Raw genomic sequence first — 15,860 nt, forward strand, 5'->3', positions numbered from 1 at the left:
ACAATCGCCTCTTACGCTAACAAGCAATGCACTGTGAGCTAACATCACTGAGAGATCCATTCTCAATTTCCTTGAATACAGTAACAGAACCCCAGTAACTTTTTCACTTGAGAGAGCTTTTCTACCCTATGTAACATAAACAGAAATCCCATTATCTACTGGCAAAAACCACACAGCAAGTTAAAGACAAGTTTCATATGTTACGATCTCTTATAAGAGCCATCAGCTCTCTCGATTGCAAATGTAAATAAAACGTTTCACTTACTGAAATCAATGAGAAACCTTCCAAATCCTTGCCTTTGGTACTGGGGCATGATCATTATGCATGAGACATTGTACTTCTGCTGGCAAAGCTTTTCCTGTGGGAAGGAGAAACAGATCAAGCACGTCAACGCACTGCTGAAGTGGGCAGTTGTCTGCACCTGCCACTGTCCTTGTGTGGTGTCCCAGTAAGGTGAACAGATGCATGCGGTCAGTACCAAAGTCAAATACTTCCACATTAGTATTTAATCATAAGGAGGAAGCTCCAAATGTAAATAAAAATATTCTGAAGACTTAACTACTCAGCATCTTGCAAATTAAATGCATTACCTAAACAGCAAAATGAATTTTAAGTGTTGTAAAGGAGGAAGGTGGAATGAAGATGGAAATATTTTCCTACTTCACCAACCATTCAGTCAAGGACATAAAAGTAGAAAATAATATCCATAAACATGGTGAAGTCCTATGTTCTGAAACTGCTATGAAGTGTCTCCTGGTCTCCATCCTTAGTTTGTCTGTTCTCTCTCAACAAATGTGGGGTCAGTGTGGAGAAGAGGAATTCCACACTCACAAAAAAGCTATACTTGAAGCATACTAACTTTTTCCAAGTTGAATGCCTCTCATCTGAACCCAAATCAGGGCAGAATGCTCAGATGCCACAGATGTTTCAGACAGAATGAAGTTGCATGCAAGCAATGGAGGCAAGTAATACACTAACCACTAACTCACAAACTGTTTAAGACAAAAGAAATAACCTAAACTAGGAAACTGTGGTAAAAAGAAGTGCCTTTAAGTCTTGTTATCTTTAAAAGATTACATGCCAAAAAAAAATAAGTTCAGCACTAGGTTGCATAGCTGACAAGAAATGGCAGCAAACATGTACACAGTTTAGGATACCGCCTATCACTTCAGCCTTCAGACATAAAATGACATCACACCAGTGATGACACTGGTATCCAAGCATTTCTTCATCTGTAAGAGCAAATACCAAATAGGCTTCCCAAACTCTTAAGACTGCTGCTAGCATGAAGTTCACATCCTGGCAATGTATTTGTAACCCAGAACGTTTCTGCCAGCAAAAGCACATGTTTGCAACAAGGAAAACACAGGAGCTGGGAGGGGGTGTGAGTAAGACAACACATGCAAATCAATACATAATTAATAACTGGGCAGGAAGGTATTTTCTTAAGTTTTAGCATTTTTTAACATTTGTAACCACTGGACACGACAGACTGACTAAAAGCAGTATGAGTGACATGGGGGCAAGAGAAGCCACCCTTGCTGAAAGATGAAACAGCAGAGCCTCACCTTAACACCTGCACTATTCTAAACAGATCTAGGAAATGTGTGCAGCAGAGCTGATACGCTTGTATGCCACAGGAACTTCTGACTGACATAAAAGACCCTACAAATTGTGCCTACACATCTCACTGCCACTTCCATCTCGGCAAGGCCCACATCGCAAAAGAGCTGCTGCGATTCCCAGGAGATCACTATATAATATGCAGGTAGCCTGATAAGATTTTTAAACTTCTTCAGAATAATATTTTCATACAAATCACTTCATCACATAGATGACAGGAGATGGTAACACTAGCAGCAAAAAGCACTGGATTTCTGAGTAACTGTAACAACCCTATTCCTTAATGGACATTAATGGAAGCTTTTCCAGTTGCAGGCACACTTAAGGAAAATCCACCATTCTATTTGTCAAGACATTTCACATAAATATTATTTTTGTCTGCAGCAGCCATCTTCATATTTCAAAGCAAACTCACAACCAATAGACAATAATTCCAATGAAGACATTCTCCACAAAGTTGGACAATACTTTGTTACTTTCACTGCATCAGACAGATCAGACTGCACAAGAGAAGAGCATTAGCTGGCCATTTGTATGTAAACGGTCAGCTTGAACTCCCAGCAGTAAACCCACATTAGCACAACTTATAAAAGTTTAAGATATTTTACAAGTTAGACTTGGTATAGCATTGCAAAAATCGTAGGGGGACAAAACCCACTTAATTTCCAACTGAAACCACAAAACAGTCTTAGAACAAAACAACCAACCAACCTGAACAAAAAAATCCAAACCAACAAAAAAATCTGCAACCCAGTGCACACAACTGAATGCACACACAAATTACTGATTTGCACCAGCCTTTGAGATATGAAAGCACAAGTGTATCTGAAACAATGAACAACCTATTGGAGACTGACAGGAAAGATCTCAAGCTTCCAAACTGTTTTTCTTGGCTGTTGGCAGAAGTATTAAGGAAAGTTAAAAAAACGCCACTTTTTTTTACCTTAGAGAAATATCCAACTAAATGGCAGCCTTTCTCATCATTTTTTGTAAGGACATAGAAGAGGAATGGTTCAACATCATAATACAAGGTTTTGTGGTCCAGAAAGAGTTTGGCCAACAAGCAAAGATTCTGACAGTAAATTTTGCTCACATTTCCATCAACCTAGAAAGCAAGACAGATGCAGTTATCTCCTCTGCCACTAACATGTTAGGATAAAAAAACCTCACTGAATTCAATCATATCCTAGATGGAAACACAAACAATATGGTGTTATAGAAGAAAAAATGCATTAGAGTTTAGAAGAGAAACTTCCCACCTTCTTCTTAAGTAATAACTCTGCAGTTAGCTAATTGGTTTGCATTTTTAACTATCCCCCAAGTATCCAGATTTATTAAACCAAGTAACCTTTCAATTGTTTAAGGTAGACTTGGCTCCTCCATTTCATTCCTGGAGTGAAAATGAAACTGACTGATAGACAAGAGAAAACATACTGGTTATATCTACACAGAACTGTATTTTGCTAGAAGGCAGTGGTGAACAACAATTGAAATAAACCCAAACCAAAACAAAGTCCATTATGTTGAATTTTTAAGGTGTAAGGCAAATGAATGAGTTACTAATTATGTATCAGTCACAGCAATGTTTTAGCTGTATCAGACAAGACAACATTTCTGTGCCAGATTAAAACGCTATTGAGGGAGAGCAGCAAATTTTCAGGCTAAGTGCTACAATTAGTCTAGGTATGTCAGAGTGTGAAGAGTCAAGCTGTGACTCAGGCAGCTACAGAAAAGCCAGACACAGATGCAGATTTCCTAGGTAATTGGTTACTCCCTGAAAGGGAAGGCTCAAAGGCAGGAGCACTTTTGAAATTATCTTCGTAACCTAAAGGTTCTCAAAGAACATCAGTACAAGCACAAGTCACTAGCTGCATTTCGTTCACAGTCAACTGGCATGCACAGACACAGAAAGCATTTTCTGTTCTAATTTTAGTTAGGAGTCTTCATTACAAACACGAGAAAAACCACAAACCTCTGGGTATATTCAGGGATTTAACGGTGACTTCAGTGGTATAGCTACCTTAACCGGATTAAAGAAAAAACATCATGGACAGCTACTGCTCCTGAAAGCATCAGAATAAACTTGCACATAGGAAGCACTCAAGAACCTATGAAACATATTAACATCTCACACAACTTAATCCATTCACCAAATGCTTTTGATTAGTTTTCAAGTTTACCAGAAAGTGGCCAAGTTAAATGTGCACATTAAGCATGGACCACTCGTCACTGGGTAAGCTATAAACCTGAGCATTTATATTATGTAAACTGCCTTTTTCAGCAAGAACGTTTATCCAGAAGTGTAAACAACACCTCAAATTTCAGGCAAACACAGCTCTGTCATCAGTTTTAAACACAAAAACAGAGCAGGGAGGGGGAAATAAAAAAAGACAACATGAGAGTCTGAAAGTTCAAAAGGAAGCAGCTGTCAAAAGTTTCTTGTCTACAGCACAGTAGTAAACTACGCCAGTCTTCTCTCAAATCTGCCAAAGTCATGCTCTCAGCAGAGGTACCTAAATCTTAAATGCCAAACTCCCAAACTCCTTTCTATTTCTCTCGAAACCATGAGGGAAACCACAGACCCTTCATTCTGTGTAACAGAACATGTGTGCATAGAATTCCTCAACGTGCCTAAGAGTTTCCACAGTTATCAGATTAGCAGCTGACATTAAAATATTTGAAGTAAAAAACCCAAAACACTTAATTTTGGAAGTCTTAAGTTCTTACTGAAGCAACTAAAAGAGAGGAAGGGACTAAAAGCCGTGAAGAAAGACCCTTGCTTTCACACACCCCTTGTTTCTCCCGCGTTGGCAATCCCCCACCTTGCAATCCCTTTTCAAACCTGCCTTTCACTTTTTAAAGCGAATGGGCAGGAGCTAATGAAAATAAACTGGAGAGCAGGGTTTGCCTACTGCATACTTAACAGTTCTTACCACCGGCTAATAGAGAAAATATAAGTTCCTTCTGACCAGAACTAATTTGTTTCTTGACAGGAAGAGATAAGTTTATTCACAACTTAAAGCCTTTTGCTGGCAGACCTGCAAGCATGCTAACTGCCCAAGTCAGGAAGGAAGCAATCTTAATGCAGATAGCTGGTTTTTAATAGCACAAAAACAAACAAGTGAGTCAAATATAAAGACTCCAATTTATGTATGAATTCAACCCTGCATCTACCATTGTTTGAATAGATAATGGCAACGACTGAGCACAACACACATTTATACAATGTGACAACACAAGCTTCAAGCAGAATCTATACTTGCAATTAAAAAGAAACCACCAATATATACATCTAAGTACTGCTGCTGAGAAACAACTTCAAAAGAAGTCCCAGTAACCCCAACAGTCCTTTCTGCAGCCAGTAACAACTCTCGAGAAATACTAATGTGAAGGTTAATGTTAGCTTTAATAGCTGCAGGGATTGCATTTGAAATAGAGTTTTATTGCCCAGGATATCCTCAAAACCTGCAGCTTAAAAAGAAGTACTCTCCCAAGGGAATAATTCAGATTACAAGAAAATACATATCCAAGGGCTCAATCAGAACTTAATTAATTAAAGGCAATATGCTCTGGGCAAGTTTGGATTAAACCTGGATCACCCAACCTTGATATTTCAGGCCAAGTTTCTCAAACATCCAAAAGGGAGGCAAAAATACTTCTTTCCACAAAGAGACAGCAAACACACTACATCTGTTTTAGAACAGACAAGAAACTCTGTTGCTTGCTTTTATATACACTGGAAGCATCTACCTTAGAATTCTCCCAAAATACTCAAGTAACCAGAAATGAAGGAGTACAAGAAGTACTTCTGCCAAGAAGGGAAAGGCAACCAAAATAGACACAGAAGTTACCTTAATGCATGAAGTACAAGTGAAGAAAGTGAGACTTGTGAGAGAATACGGCAGGGTGGAAAAGGACAGGGAGGATGGACTTGTTTTTTTTGCAGTGTAAGAAAAATCTTCAAGGAAGTATTGAAGTATGTCAAGGTTTTCCCACTAGTTGTGCAATGGGTCTGTAGTGTCTACAGATCAGTTACTCACCTCAAAAACAGAAAGGTCGTTTCTCCTGTAGATTTCGTTGGCTGGAGGATGAAACCAGCCACATTTCTTTGAGTGCCTTAGCAAAATGTTTTTACTTTTCATGTATTTAAGACAGAATTCACACAGGTAAAGCTTTGGTAATCTGTATAAAAATTAGAAAGATTTTATACAAAGTTTGTTACAAGTCTGTAAATAAAAATGGCACCACAAAGTGAAAGGCCCTCCCCATGTAAATACATGGTTAGAGTGATTGATTAAACACACACCACTACCTCAGTCATTAGAAAACAAAGATAAGGAAAGGTCATATTCAACCACAGTGAACTAATTCAACCAACTTGAACTCTGATCGGCTGCTTTGTGGTCCAGCCTCTGACAGATTCCAGTTGCTTTCCCCTACCTACATTCCACCTCAGCTTTATTGTAGTTGCTATCAAAGCAGGCACACTAGTGTCATGCCTCAGATTTCACCCTTCTCTTACTGAAGACAAAGGAAGCACACACTAGAATTCAGAGAATCTCCTCTTTAACTGTCCTCATTTTGTACGTGAGGAAAGGTAGGAGATGATTTTTCTTTATGCTGTCTTTCGAATACTTGTGAGGGACAGCAAACTGACAGATTGCAACCCCTCAGCTCCACCTAAATCACTTATCCAAACAGCTTGTGTATCAGCAAAAGTTCTCCCCTCTACACATCTCAATGACACAGGCAACACGGAGGACTGTACTCCTCCAGAAGGATCCTATCCAGACCACATACAAGTACGGCACATGCCCCATTTCTGACAATGCTGACGAGTGTTCATGCACCACAAACCACTCTTGTTAGTGAATTTTAGGGATAGTTCTTTTTTAATTGCCGCAGCAACGGAAGACTGCTGCAGAAAATTATTAGTATAGAGAGTTTTAAAGCAGAGTACAATCTTTATCTGCTCTGAAGCCACTGGCACATTCTTGGATCACATCAGGATCACAGCCATGGTTTACGCGACTTCAGTATTCTATGAATGTTTAGCAACAACAATGAAAGTAGTCTCAACTGTTTTTTTCCATGATGTAATCCCATTGCACTCAGAGCCATGAACCACACTGCCTCCTAGAGATGCCATCCCACTGCTGCCTCATACTAATAACTTTCCACCACTACACCTTGTCTTTGCAATTAATTTACTTGATGGAACAAGTAATTCATTCAAGATATTATATAAACTGAGGGAATGGAAAAGTAACTGAAATATCAGCAACATAAAAGCAGTGGTAATATGAAGAAATAAAAACATTTTCAGCCCTTGATTTTTGTATTACCAACTCGTGATACATCCCTCACTCCCACTACACACAGGCCATGGTCTCTAGGAATGAGAGGGATGGAAAGAAAGCAGTTTACAGTAATGGCACACAAATGCATTTTGGAACAGACCACATAGCCTGGTTGTCTGCTACATTAGGAGAGTTTGATAAACATGCAGTTCTGACAATCTCCACAGAACCAACAAATAAAACTGCTGCTGTAATTCAGCATGTGCACAAAGCAGTAGAGATCTGCTGAGCATGAGCACTAGTTCAGGCTCTATGCCTCACTCTTCGAGATGTGTCCTGGCAAGGAAGGTGAGAAAGTGATGAAGTTGCCACGATGTTTTTGCTTTGACTTTATTTATCTAGAATTTTCAGACAACTCCCTTACAAACTTATCCATGACAAACAGGATTACTTGCTCTGAATGCCTGGAAGTTGGCCATACATGTGTGCAGGTTAAAAAACAAAACAACCAACCAACAAAACAAAGCAAGAACACCAACGAAACAACACCAAACAATCAAAAAGTAGAAAGAAAAAAGCCCAAACAAAATACATAGCTCAAGATTATGTATGTGCAGGACTAGGAAAATCTGTCGTTTTAACACATCTTTGAGTGGAACTATTAAAAAAAAGATCTATCCCTGTTCTCACAACTACAAAATCACATTTGCTCTTTTAAAAGCTGTAAATGATAAATAAAAAAGAGCATGAAATTGAAATAGATTCATCACATTAGTACAAATTTCAACAACATATGGCAATCTTGACAACTCGCTACCTTGCATATTCCTGGGGGTAAGGTGAAGAATACCAGGTCTGGATCTCGAATTTTCCGAACTCAATCACTGCAGGGTATCGCCCACTTGTTTCACCAGTGTTTTTACACCCAATTTTCTGTTAGGGGCAACAAAACCAAAATACTAGTTATACAAGAAGTAAAAAGAAACTTAGCTTTGTATCAAGCAGTGTGAGAAACCTAGGAGTATTCAAATCACTTAAGTTTGACTTTTTCCAAACTGAACAGAGGACAGAGTTTGCAAACAGCCAAACATAAACAGTGAACATTGCTTTCAAAGTTCCAAACAGCAAAACACGAAGTTAAGAGAGCAGTGCTTACAGCTAACTGCATACAAATATGTAATGCACGGCCCAAGCAAGTAAGAGACAACTACCTGCATTCTCTTCCCCCCTGCATTTAGTGCTGGGGCTTCTCTACAGTTCTGAGTCAAACTCAAAGCTTTTCTTTTGTCAAAATGATGAAGAGAAGACATCAACAGAGCCCATGTAAAGTCCTTGGAATTTACCTTTTAACAGTCAACAATATACTAACACACTAATCCCTGCTATCATACCAGTTGAGCTGATCAGAAAATGACTGCTGGACTCTAAAGAGCTGGCAAAATACAAAAAAGGAAGGAAGTTAGGAGGGGGGAAATCAGTAGTTTCAATGCCACAACATTTAGAAACCTTACTACCTAACATTTTTAGGCTGGAGAAAAGAAGACTTGGAGGGAATTTGATAAAGTATCTGAAGGCTGGCCAGGAACGGGGCAGGGGCGGGGGGGGCCAGGCTTTTCTCACTTGCTCTCTGGGACAGGACAAGGAGCAAGGGGTGTAAGTTGCAGCAGAAGAGGTTCCGCCTCAACTTCTTTACTTTAAGGGTCCCAGAGCACTGGCACAGGCTGCCCAGAGAGGCTGTGGAGTCTCCTTCTCTGGAGACTTTCAAGGCCTGTCTGGATGTGCTCCTCTGTGCTCTGTGTTAGCTAGGATTGTCCTGCTCTGGCAGGGGGGCTGGACTCAATGATCTCCTTGGATCCCTTCCAACCCCTAACATCCTGCGATCCTGTGATTTTTGGACTGCATATGAAAGACAAAAGAAAGAGTAGATGGGAACCATTTCTACAGCCAAATGCAAACACAAATTAAGAATGCATTTGAATATTTAACTTGTCTTGAGTTTATTGATTAACACACTGAAGTGAGATTACAAAAAGCATTGAGCCATAGCAGGTAATGCCAGTTTCCGTATAGCACATCAGGAAAAAAATAAAACAAAGGTACTTCTATTACTAAGAAAAGTTCAAGACATGCTAATGTCTAATGCAGTGCTATGAAAAACAGCAGCTCAAACACTGCATGTACTTCCCTTCTGAATCAGGTTCTCAAAGACACTGCTGGTTAATTTCATAGATTTTTTTTCAGTATAGGAAGCTTTCCTGGCATTAAAACAAACAAAAAGCCAAAAGGCAGCTCAGCCGATACAAGTTTTAGATTATAACTGAACTCTTTAAAGAAGAGCAGTAGCACAAGATCATATCAACAGTTTCAGTCAGGTGCAGCTCAAGTGTTTCACTGCTGGAAGAAGTCTATGGTATTTAAACTCACAGGGTGTTAAATCATTGGGTAAAATGAAGTTTTGAATTCACTAAATTCAGTTTCTCACAAAAGGGTATTTGCTGAGACGGATTTTTTTTCACAGTGGCTGCTTTATTCACAGCAGAAAAACATTCAGCACATTCTTATCAACCAACATCCTCTCCATCCTGACCAAGATGTCAGTTATGCTTAATCGGTGGTAGTCCTGTGCTCAAAATGTTCAAATATATCTATCTGAAGTGTCTCTAAACTGACCCATTCCAGAGTGACGCTTTTTCTCCTAGATAGGAGAACACAACTTTATACATGGTCTCCCAAATGAAATTCACAGCCAGCATGTCACATTAGGTCAGTAGAAACATACTGAAAATGAAGACGGATGGATGGATGAAAATGGATCTTTGTTTAGAGAAATAACTGCATTTTATGCAACATGAATTTTACCTCCAGAGAAAGTTCTCGAGCCTGCTTAAATACTTCCAAATCCTCCTGTGTAACAGTGTCCTTGCTTCCCACCAGAAATACATCTGTGTTTTCTTGTTTGATGCTTAGTTTGATTTCAGTATCTGTTATTTAAAACCAGCAAAAAGTTCATTTACAGACATGAAGGTTGCATGTACCTTATCAAAATGATATTCCTAAATCAGATTGCATTAACTATGGCTGTTATGACTCCCCTTTAACTAAATTTGGGATTACTAAGTAATTGAAATGAAACCTTCTCCCTTTATGTTCCGTAGCCTGCTGCTGCAAGAGCTATTTTTGGTACATTCTTGTCTGTCTGTATAAGCCTTTACAGTCCAATTCTATTAAACTGAGTTTTGAATCTCATGAAACAGAGTATATTCTAGCACTAGAAATATGCCACCCGATAAATTCCAGTATATTCTAACAAGGATAAACTATAAATAAGAGGAAAAAGTTGTCCTTAGAAGTTGGAGACTAATGCTGTCCACTCTACATTCAAACACCCTGAATGTATTCTTCCTTAAATAAGAGTAAATCTAAAAAAAGGTAGTTGACAGCAGTACAGATCAAGTGTTGTGGAGACTGTAGCAGGATGGGGCTGATCATGGAAAAGCAATGGAGCAGAGGGAGATGAGTTGAAATGCCCACCATTACAAGCACTGACGGCACACAACTACGATGACAAGACTACTGCCAGAGAAAAGGTAAGGGGAGAAGAAGGATGAAACGTGGCTGGCTACTCATGCAGTACTACCCAGCCACAAGCAACATCGTGAGAGCATTTGGGGCTCCCAGTGTCAATACAGACACAAAAAAAGGAAAATAAAAAGGTGGTCTGGTATTAGTCAGGAAAAAAAAATGTTGGAGATTTAGTCAGCATTAGATAAAAGGTCAAAGTTTCATTGCTTTTATATTAAAAAGTGAAGTAAGAACACAAGAAACAGCAAGGTCCTATGTGACAATGTAAGAATTTTGGATTTGGACTGGATGCAGGCTTGGCTGGCGCTTGACCTTTGCTTACCATCATTCTGATCAGGTTTAATCCTTCCGTCTGCAAAGCTCCCCTTCCCTGGTGAGAGGGTCCCCATCTGAGGGGTCATTTTACACTTTAATCTGCCTAGAATCCTGTGCTTTTCAAGGAAAACTGTTCTCTTGTGATGAGCAACGGCTTTAAAAGCATGTCCTCTAGACATGCCCCTTTCTGAGGCACAGGCACGAGGCAGAGACCTACCCCTGGCCCCTTTCTTTCCACAGAAAAGGCTCTCGGATTTTGATGTGGAAGGGAGCTCTGGTTTATGATGCAAGTGGCTAGGGGGTACGTAGCTTGGGTGTCCCTTCTTTCGAAACCTTCCCTGAGTGGCATAGACATGAGACAGTCCATCAAAGAGTCCCTTAAGCTGACTGCTATTAGGAAGGCTGCTAAAGGAGGGTACACTTGATGGACTACAAGAACTTTGGAGAGAGCTAGAAGAAGTGGAAAGGCTGGCCTTCTGCAAATGGGGGCTCTGACCAGAGATGGGGACTGGGGGTAGAAGTGAAGAAGGTGGAGGTTTTAGCTGTTGTGTGGTACCTGTAGCCAACACAAGAGAAGTGCATGATTGTTTCTGAGAGACCTTTTTCCTTGGACGATAGTGCTTTGAAAAGTCTATTAGTTCACCTCGTGATCTGCGACCATCAGGTGATGGTGTAAAGAACTTAGTAAGGCCATCAATGAGCCCTTTGGTTTTCTTGTTAACTTTAAGTGTAGAGGCAGGGATGTAGGTGGAGGTGGTGGTGATTTTGGTGGTGGCACCAGGCCGAGAGGGGTCTGTAACAGGCAATCTGCTGCTTGAATCCTTCACAGATGCAGCATGACCAGATGAAGGTGTGGTACAGACTTTAGTCTTTTGACCCCTACCAGGTGACCCCCTTCCTGTGAATGCATTCACGGATCCTTCATCGCTGGTTACAGACCTGTACACAATGTGAAAAACCAAAAAGACAATTAGCATTACAAAATCCCTTCAAACACTGCCAACTTCTTAATACAGTGTGCACGAGTTACTATGCCACTGCTCCTAAACAGCTGTAATGACATTTAAGGACATATGCACTGCAGAAACATGCTGCACACTATAACATAAGTCAGCTATTTTCACACACACACTTTTTCGTTTTGGAAGGGGGGTTCTGGAATGTGGTTTTGTTTGTTTGTTTGTTTCCTTTTCTCCTCCCAAGTTTATTTATAAGGTAGTCCACTGCAGATATAAACAGAAGCAGATGAAATAGCAAGATCTTGCCAATGTTCAGCCTCCCCACCTGCTTTTAGGCATGGGAAACGTGTGCTTCTTTGGAGAAAAACATCAGTGCACTGTGTCCAAGCACAGTAACTGCTCCATAAAGTTTACTGTACACAGGAAAGAGATGCACATAGCTGGCACTAATAAATTACTGCCTATAAAAATATTTAACTTTAGGCTGTATTTGCTTAGCCTGTCGAGAGAGGTTATTGGTTCTTTAAAGCAATACAGTCAAAAAGAGTTAGAAAAACTAACACAGTTAAAAACTTCTGGATTTAACATGTCAGCATCTCTAGTGAAAATTGCCACCAAAGATCTAAAAGCAAAATGAGAATTTTTGGTTTTAAAGCATTACCACAACACCAAGGAAATAGAAGGCACAATCAAATTGCATAGTTGCATCAAACACTTCCTTTCCCTCTTCCATGCTACTCTTTGAAGTCAGCTCATTTACTTTGCAGAATCAAGTTTTCTTCCACAGATTTTTGCCTTCTTAATTGAGATGCTAAAGTAATTAATTCCAACAGGTTACTTCTAATTAGAGATTGAACAGCCTGAGGCTACCATCTGGTTTGCTGAACTCCAAGGGCCCACCAGTTTAAGAACAAGTCCCTTTCCCATTCACAGCTCCTAAGAAGCAACAAAACTAAAAACTTCTAGAACCCTTTGGTGCCAAAAGCTTCTGCCCATCACAAGACCTGTTCTCTCTGCCAGATGTAGTAATCACCATCAGTGCCAGAGGCCAATGCTCACCTGGTTTTAGTTAATCCTCCACAGTAATTTGCCTGTGAAGAGCTTCCTACAGATGGTCAACAGGCAAAAAAATCATTGCAGTACTAGTGGACAGATTTTCTTTGCAGTACACCTGAAGAACTAACTGGCATTAGCTAACCTTCCTGCACTTTGTGTGACCACTGCCATCTTCAGTAACCCACAACTACTTTTACACAGTATTTCACAATGAAGTCTCTTCTTTTTACCCATCCCTTAACCATTGTTCTTCCAAAAGAATGTTGTTTTGTTTTATATACATATTGAAGTAACAAAAGAGTGCCTACAAAACTGCAAATGTTTACTACACAAACAACTCTCTCAAGTATCACTCTAACGTGCTCATGTGGCTTACGTGATGCAAATAAAATCTTTACTGAAACATTCATAATCATCATCCAGTACTTATGCATCCTTTGGCAAGACACTTATTCCAGGAGTGGTACCTCAGAATACTACTATCAAAATGTAACCATAAAACCTCCACAGCCTTCCTAACCTTTCTTTTACATGGATGTGGACAGAAGAGAGCAGAATTACTGTCAGACATTCCTGCTAACTCTACTGGGGGAATCCAAATCAGGTGCATGTTTTTCGAGAATAAGGCAACTTTCCTCCCGTTGAAGACTTAAGAATTTCAAAGGGCAGAAGCAGAGGAGGAATTAGAGATAAATGGGGTATTTTTATCATGCACATACAAGGATATATATGAATTGCAGTTAAAATGCTGAAAGCTATATGGCTATTTTTCAGTGACCTTAAAGTTCCTAAGTTAGTTAGGAGGAGAACTGAGAAGAGTGTTTTACTCTTCCTCTAAACCATGCTCTCACAAGCCATTACAACTATATGTTTTCTTTTCATGTAGCATCACATTACATCCATATCCTGTACTACTCTCCTAGAGCCACATACACTGAATTTTAGGACAAGGACAGAAAAAGCAAGATAGAAGATACTATCTGAGAGAAAAAGGTAAAAAACAGTACGGCAAGCTGCTCAGCAGCAGGTGTATCAACTTGGCTAACGTGCTGTGCTCCAGTGCAAGTGTATTTTTTTCCTTGTTTTTTTTTTTTTTTCCATGATGGGTCCACTGACTTCTAGAAATCCTCCTGTTGTAAAATGAAAAGCTTTACAGTAGCTCTGAAGAGTATCAGAGAAGCGTTCAAACTGCAGAGAAAAATGGCTGGGCAACAGCCACATGACAGAATGAGTAGTAGGCAGAGCTAGGAAGTTTTTCATCTGCTGAGTTGACGTGGCCAAACAGATAAACAGGAGAAGAAAGGCATATAGGGGTGGAAACGTGTGATGAAGGACAACATACTACTGGAGTTACACAGAAACTGTTCCTGTTTAACACTCAAGTGCCATGTCAACTCAGCACTTAAACGCTACTTAAACAATCCTCCAACCAAGCCTTAAGATGTCCAACTACACAGTTACCCAGAAAGATAGATGGCAAAAGAACTACAGCACTCTCTTGTACTAGATAAAGAAATTCCTGAGCAAGAAGAAAGCAAGAGAAATTCCAACCTTTTTTCCCTAGCAACCAGTGGCAGCTTAACAGCAGAATTCAAGAAATAATGTCTTTCAGAGCACCACTGAAACCAGAACTTGAGTAGTTTCCTTTCTGGAAGTGTTTTTGTGAGCTGGTATTAACTGATAAAGTGATTTTTATATAACCTTTTGAAGAGATCTTTGAGCAGAATAGTCTCCTGAAATTGGATTTAACTAATTCACTATTACCCACTTAGATTCCATACAGACTTTAGTTATTGGAAGCTACACCTAAAAGACAGCTGTGGCCTATGTTACCATACAGACTTTCATTTGTATCTGCTATAGGTGTAAGTTTTGTTTAACAATTATGTGATTTAGAACAGGGACAGAAAGTTTTTTAATCACCGTCTAACATGACGCTCAAGCCCCCACTCTAAGTTGTTACTGGCCATTGAGCTGACTCATCACCTACATTCCCCAACTTGAAATACAGATAGAAATCGTAGTTGAACCTGCATCAACTCTGATCTGACTACATTCTCAGAAACACCACAAAACTTCAAGAGAAACCTACAACATTCGTTGCTTTAGCTTATTTTTCGGCCGTCCAATAGGTTTTGCATATCGTCGCCTTATCTGGGCAGCTTTCTCATGAAGCAGTTTTCTCCCTTTCTTCTTTGGTCTACAGACCTGGCAAATCCACATCCCTACATAAATGAAAAAGAAGTTAAATGGCACACAGTTTATTTAATCTGTACTGCAGGTGTCTGCCAGGATACATGCCAAGTACACTGGAGTCAACAAATTATCTTATGAACAGAACACAGATAAGGGGAAGTGGACAGAGAGAAGTGATCCACAATCTCAAGTAAAGAAAAAGTTAATGTGCTTTGACACGGGTGAAAACATTCTTCTAATCAATGCAAAAATAATTAGCACACTCAAGAGCTTTTGGTCACTTAATATAAGACTAAATGGAAGTATTTTCATTGAAATTATTTTTATTATCACCTTTTGGCATTCGGGCAAGTGGTGGGTCACAGCACTCCATGTGGAATCCTCTGTCACAGGAGTCACAGAAGAGCATGTTGTCCTGAGGGGAGTGGGAGTGTGAGGGTGGGAAAGGAGGAGGAGAGAAAAAAAAAGACTTAATACAGCATTGCTTGAAATCATGCATCAGTGGTTTGTATTGGCACAAGCACCAAGTTACAGAGCTACAGGAAATGATGAAACACTAAACAGTCTAACTTACTGCATTTTTGCCTTGTATCCTGCATGCACTGCATGTCTTGCATTCAATACACTGCCACCTTAAGGCCTTCACATTTGTTGTTAGCTCAGGGCAGAATTTCAAACATGATGGATGTCCTAAAACAAACAAACAAAAACCAAAACAACAAAAAAAACCACCACAACCAGCTTGAGATTTAGGATTGGTACAATCAAGTCTAAGATCAAGGGGATGTAGCCAGTACCACCGGAATCCTGTGAGCACCAGCTGTTTTC

General features: G+C 39.8%; 1 protein-coding gene across 10 annotated transcripts in view; it reads right to left on the reverse strand.

Annotated features, from left to right (window-relative positions):
• The window catches only part of KAT6B (lysine acetyltransferase 6B), a 151,169-nt gene that overhangs the window by 77,696 nt on the left and 57,613 nt on the right, over nt 1-15,860 (reverse strand). For 8 of the 10 annotated variants that reach the window (XR_010302633.1, XR_010302634.1, XM_064145535.1 and 5 more), the window contains 9 exons: nt 15,607-15,722; nt 15,366-15,447; nt 14,929-15,061; nt 11,378-11,760; nt 9,784-9,905; nt 7,742-7,857; nt 5,665-5,806; nt 2,568-2,729; nt 266-359 (listed from right to left, as the gene is read on the reverse strand). Coding sequence is in view for 8 of the 10 variants with exons in the window: in XM_064145535.1 (XP_064001605.1) it covers nt 266-359; nt 2,568-2,729; nt 5,665-5,806; nt 7,742-7,857; nt 9,784-9,905; nt 11,378-11,760; nt 14,929-15,061; nt 15,366-15,447; nt 15,607-15,722 (1,350 nt within the window). In the remaining 2 variants the exon portion in view is untranslated. Of the gene's footprint in view, nt 1-265; nt 360-2,567; nt 2,730-5,664; nt 5,807-7,741; nt 7,858-9,783; nt 9,906-11,377; nt 11,761-14,928; nt 15,062-15,365; nt 15,448-15,606; nt 15,723-15,860 lie in introns of those variants that run through there. The other 2 variants (XM_064145536.1, XM_064145538.1) reach the window with 2 other exon arrangements.

Source organism: Pogoniulus pusillus, chromosome 6 (genome assembly GCF_015220805.1).
Source record: "Pogoniulus pusillus isolate bPogPus1 chromosome 6, bPogPus1.pri, whole genome shotgun sequence".
NCBI classification, from domain to species: domain Eukaryota; kingdom Metazoa; phylum Chordata; class Aves; order Piciformes; family Lybiidae; genus Pogoniulus; species Pogoniulus pusillus.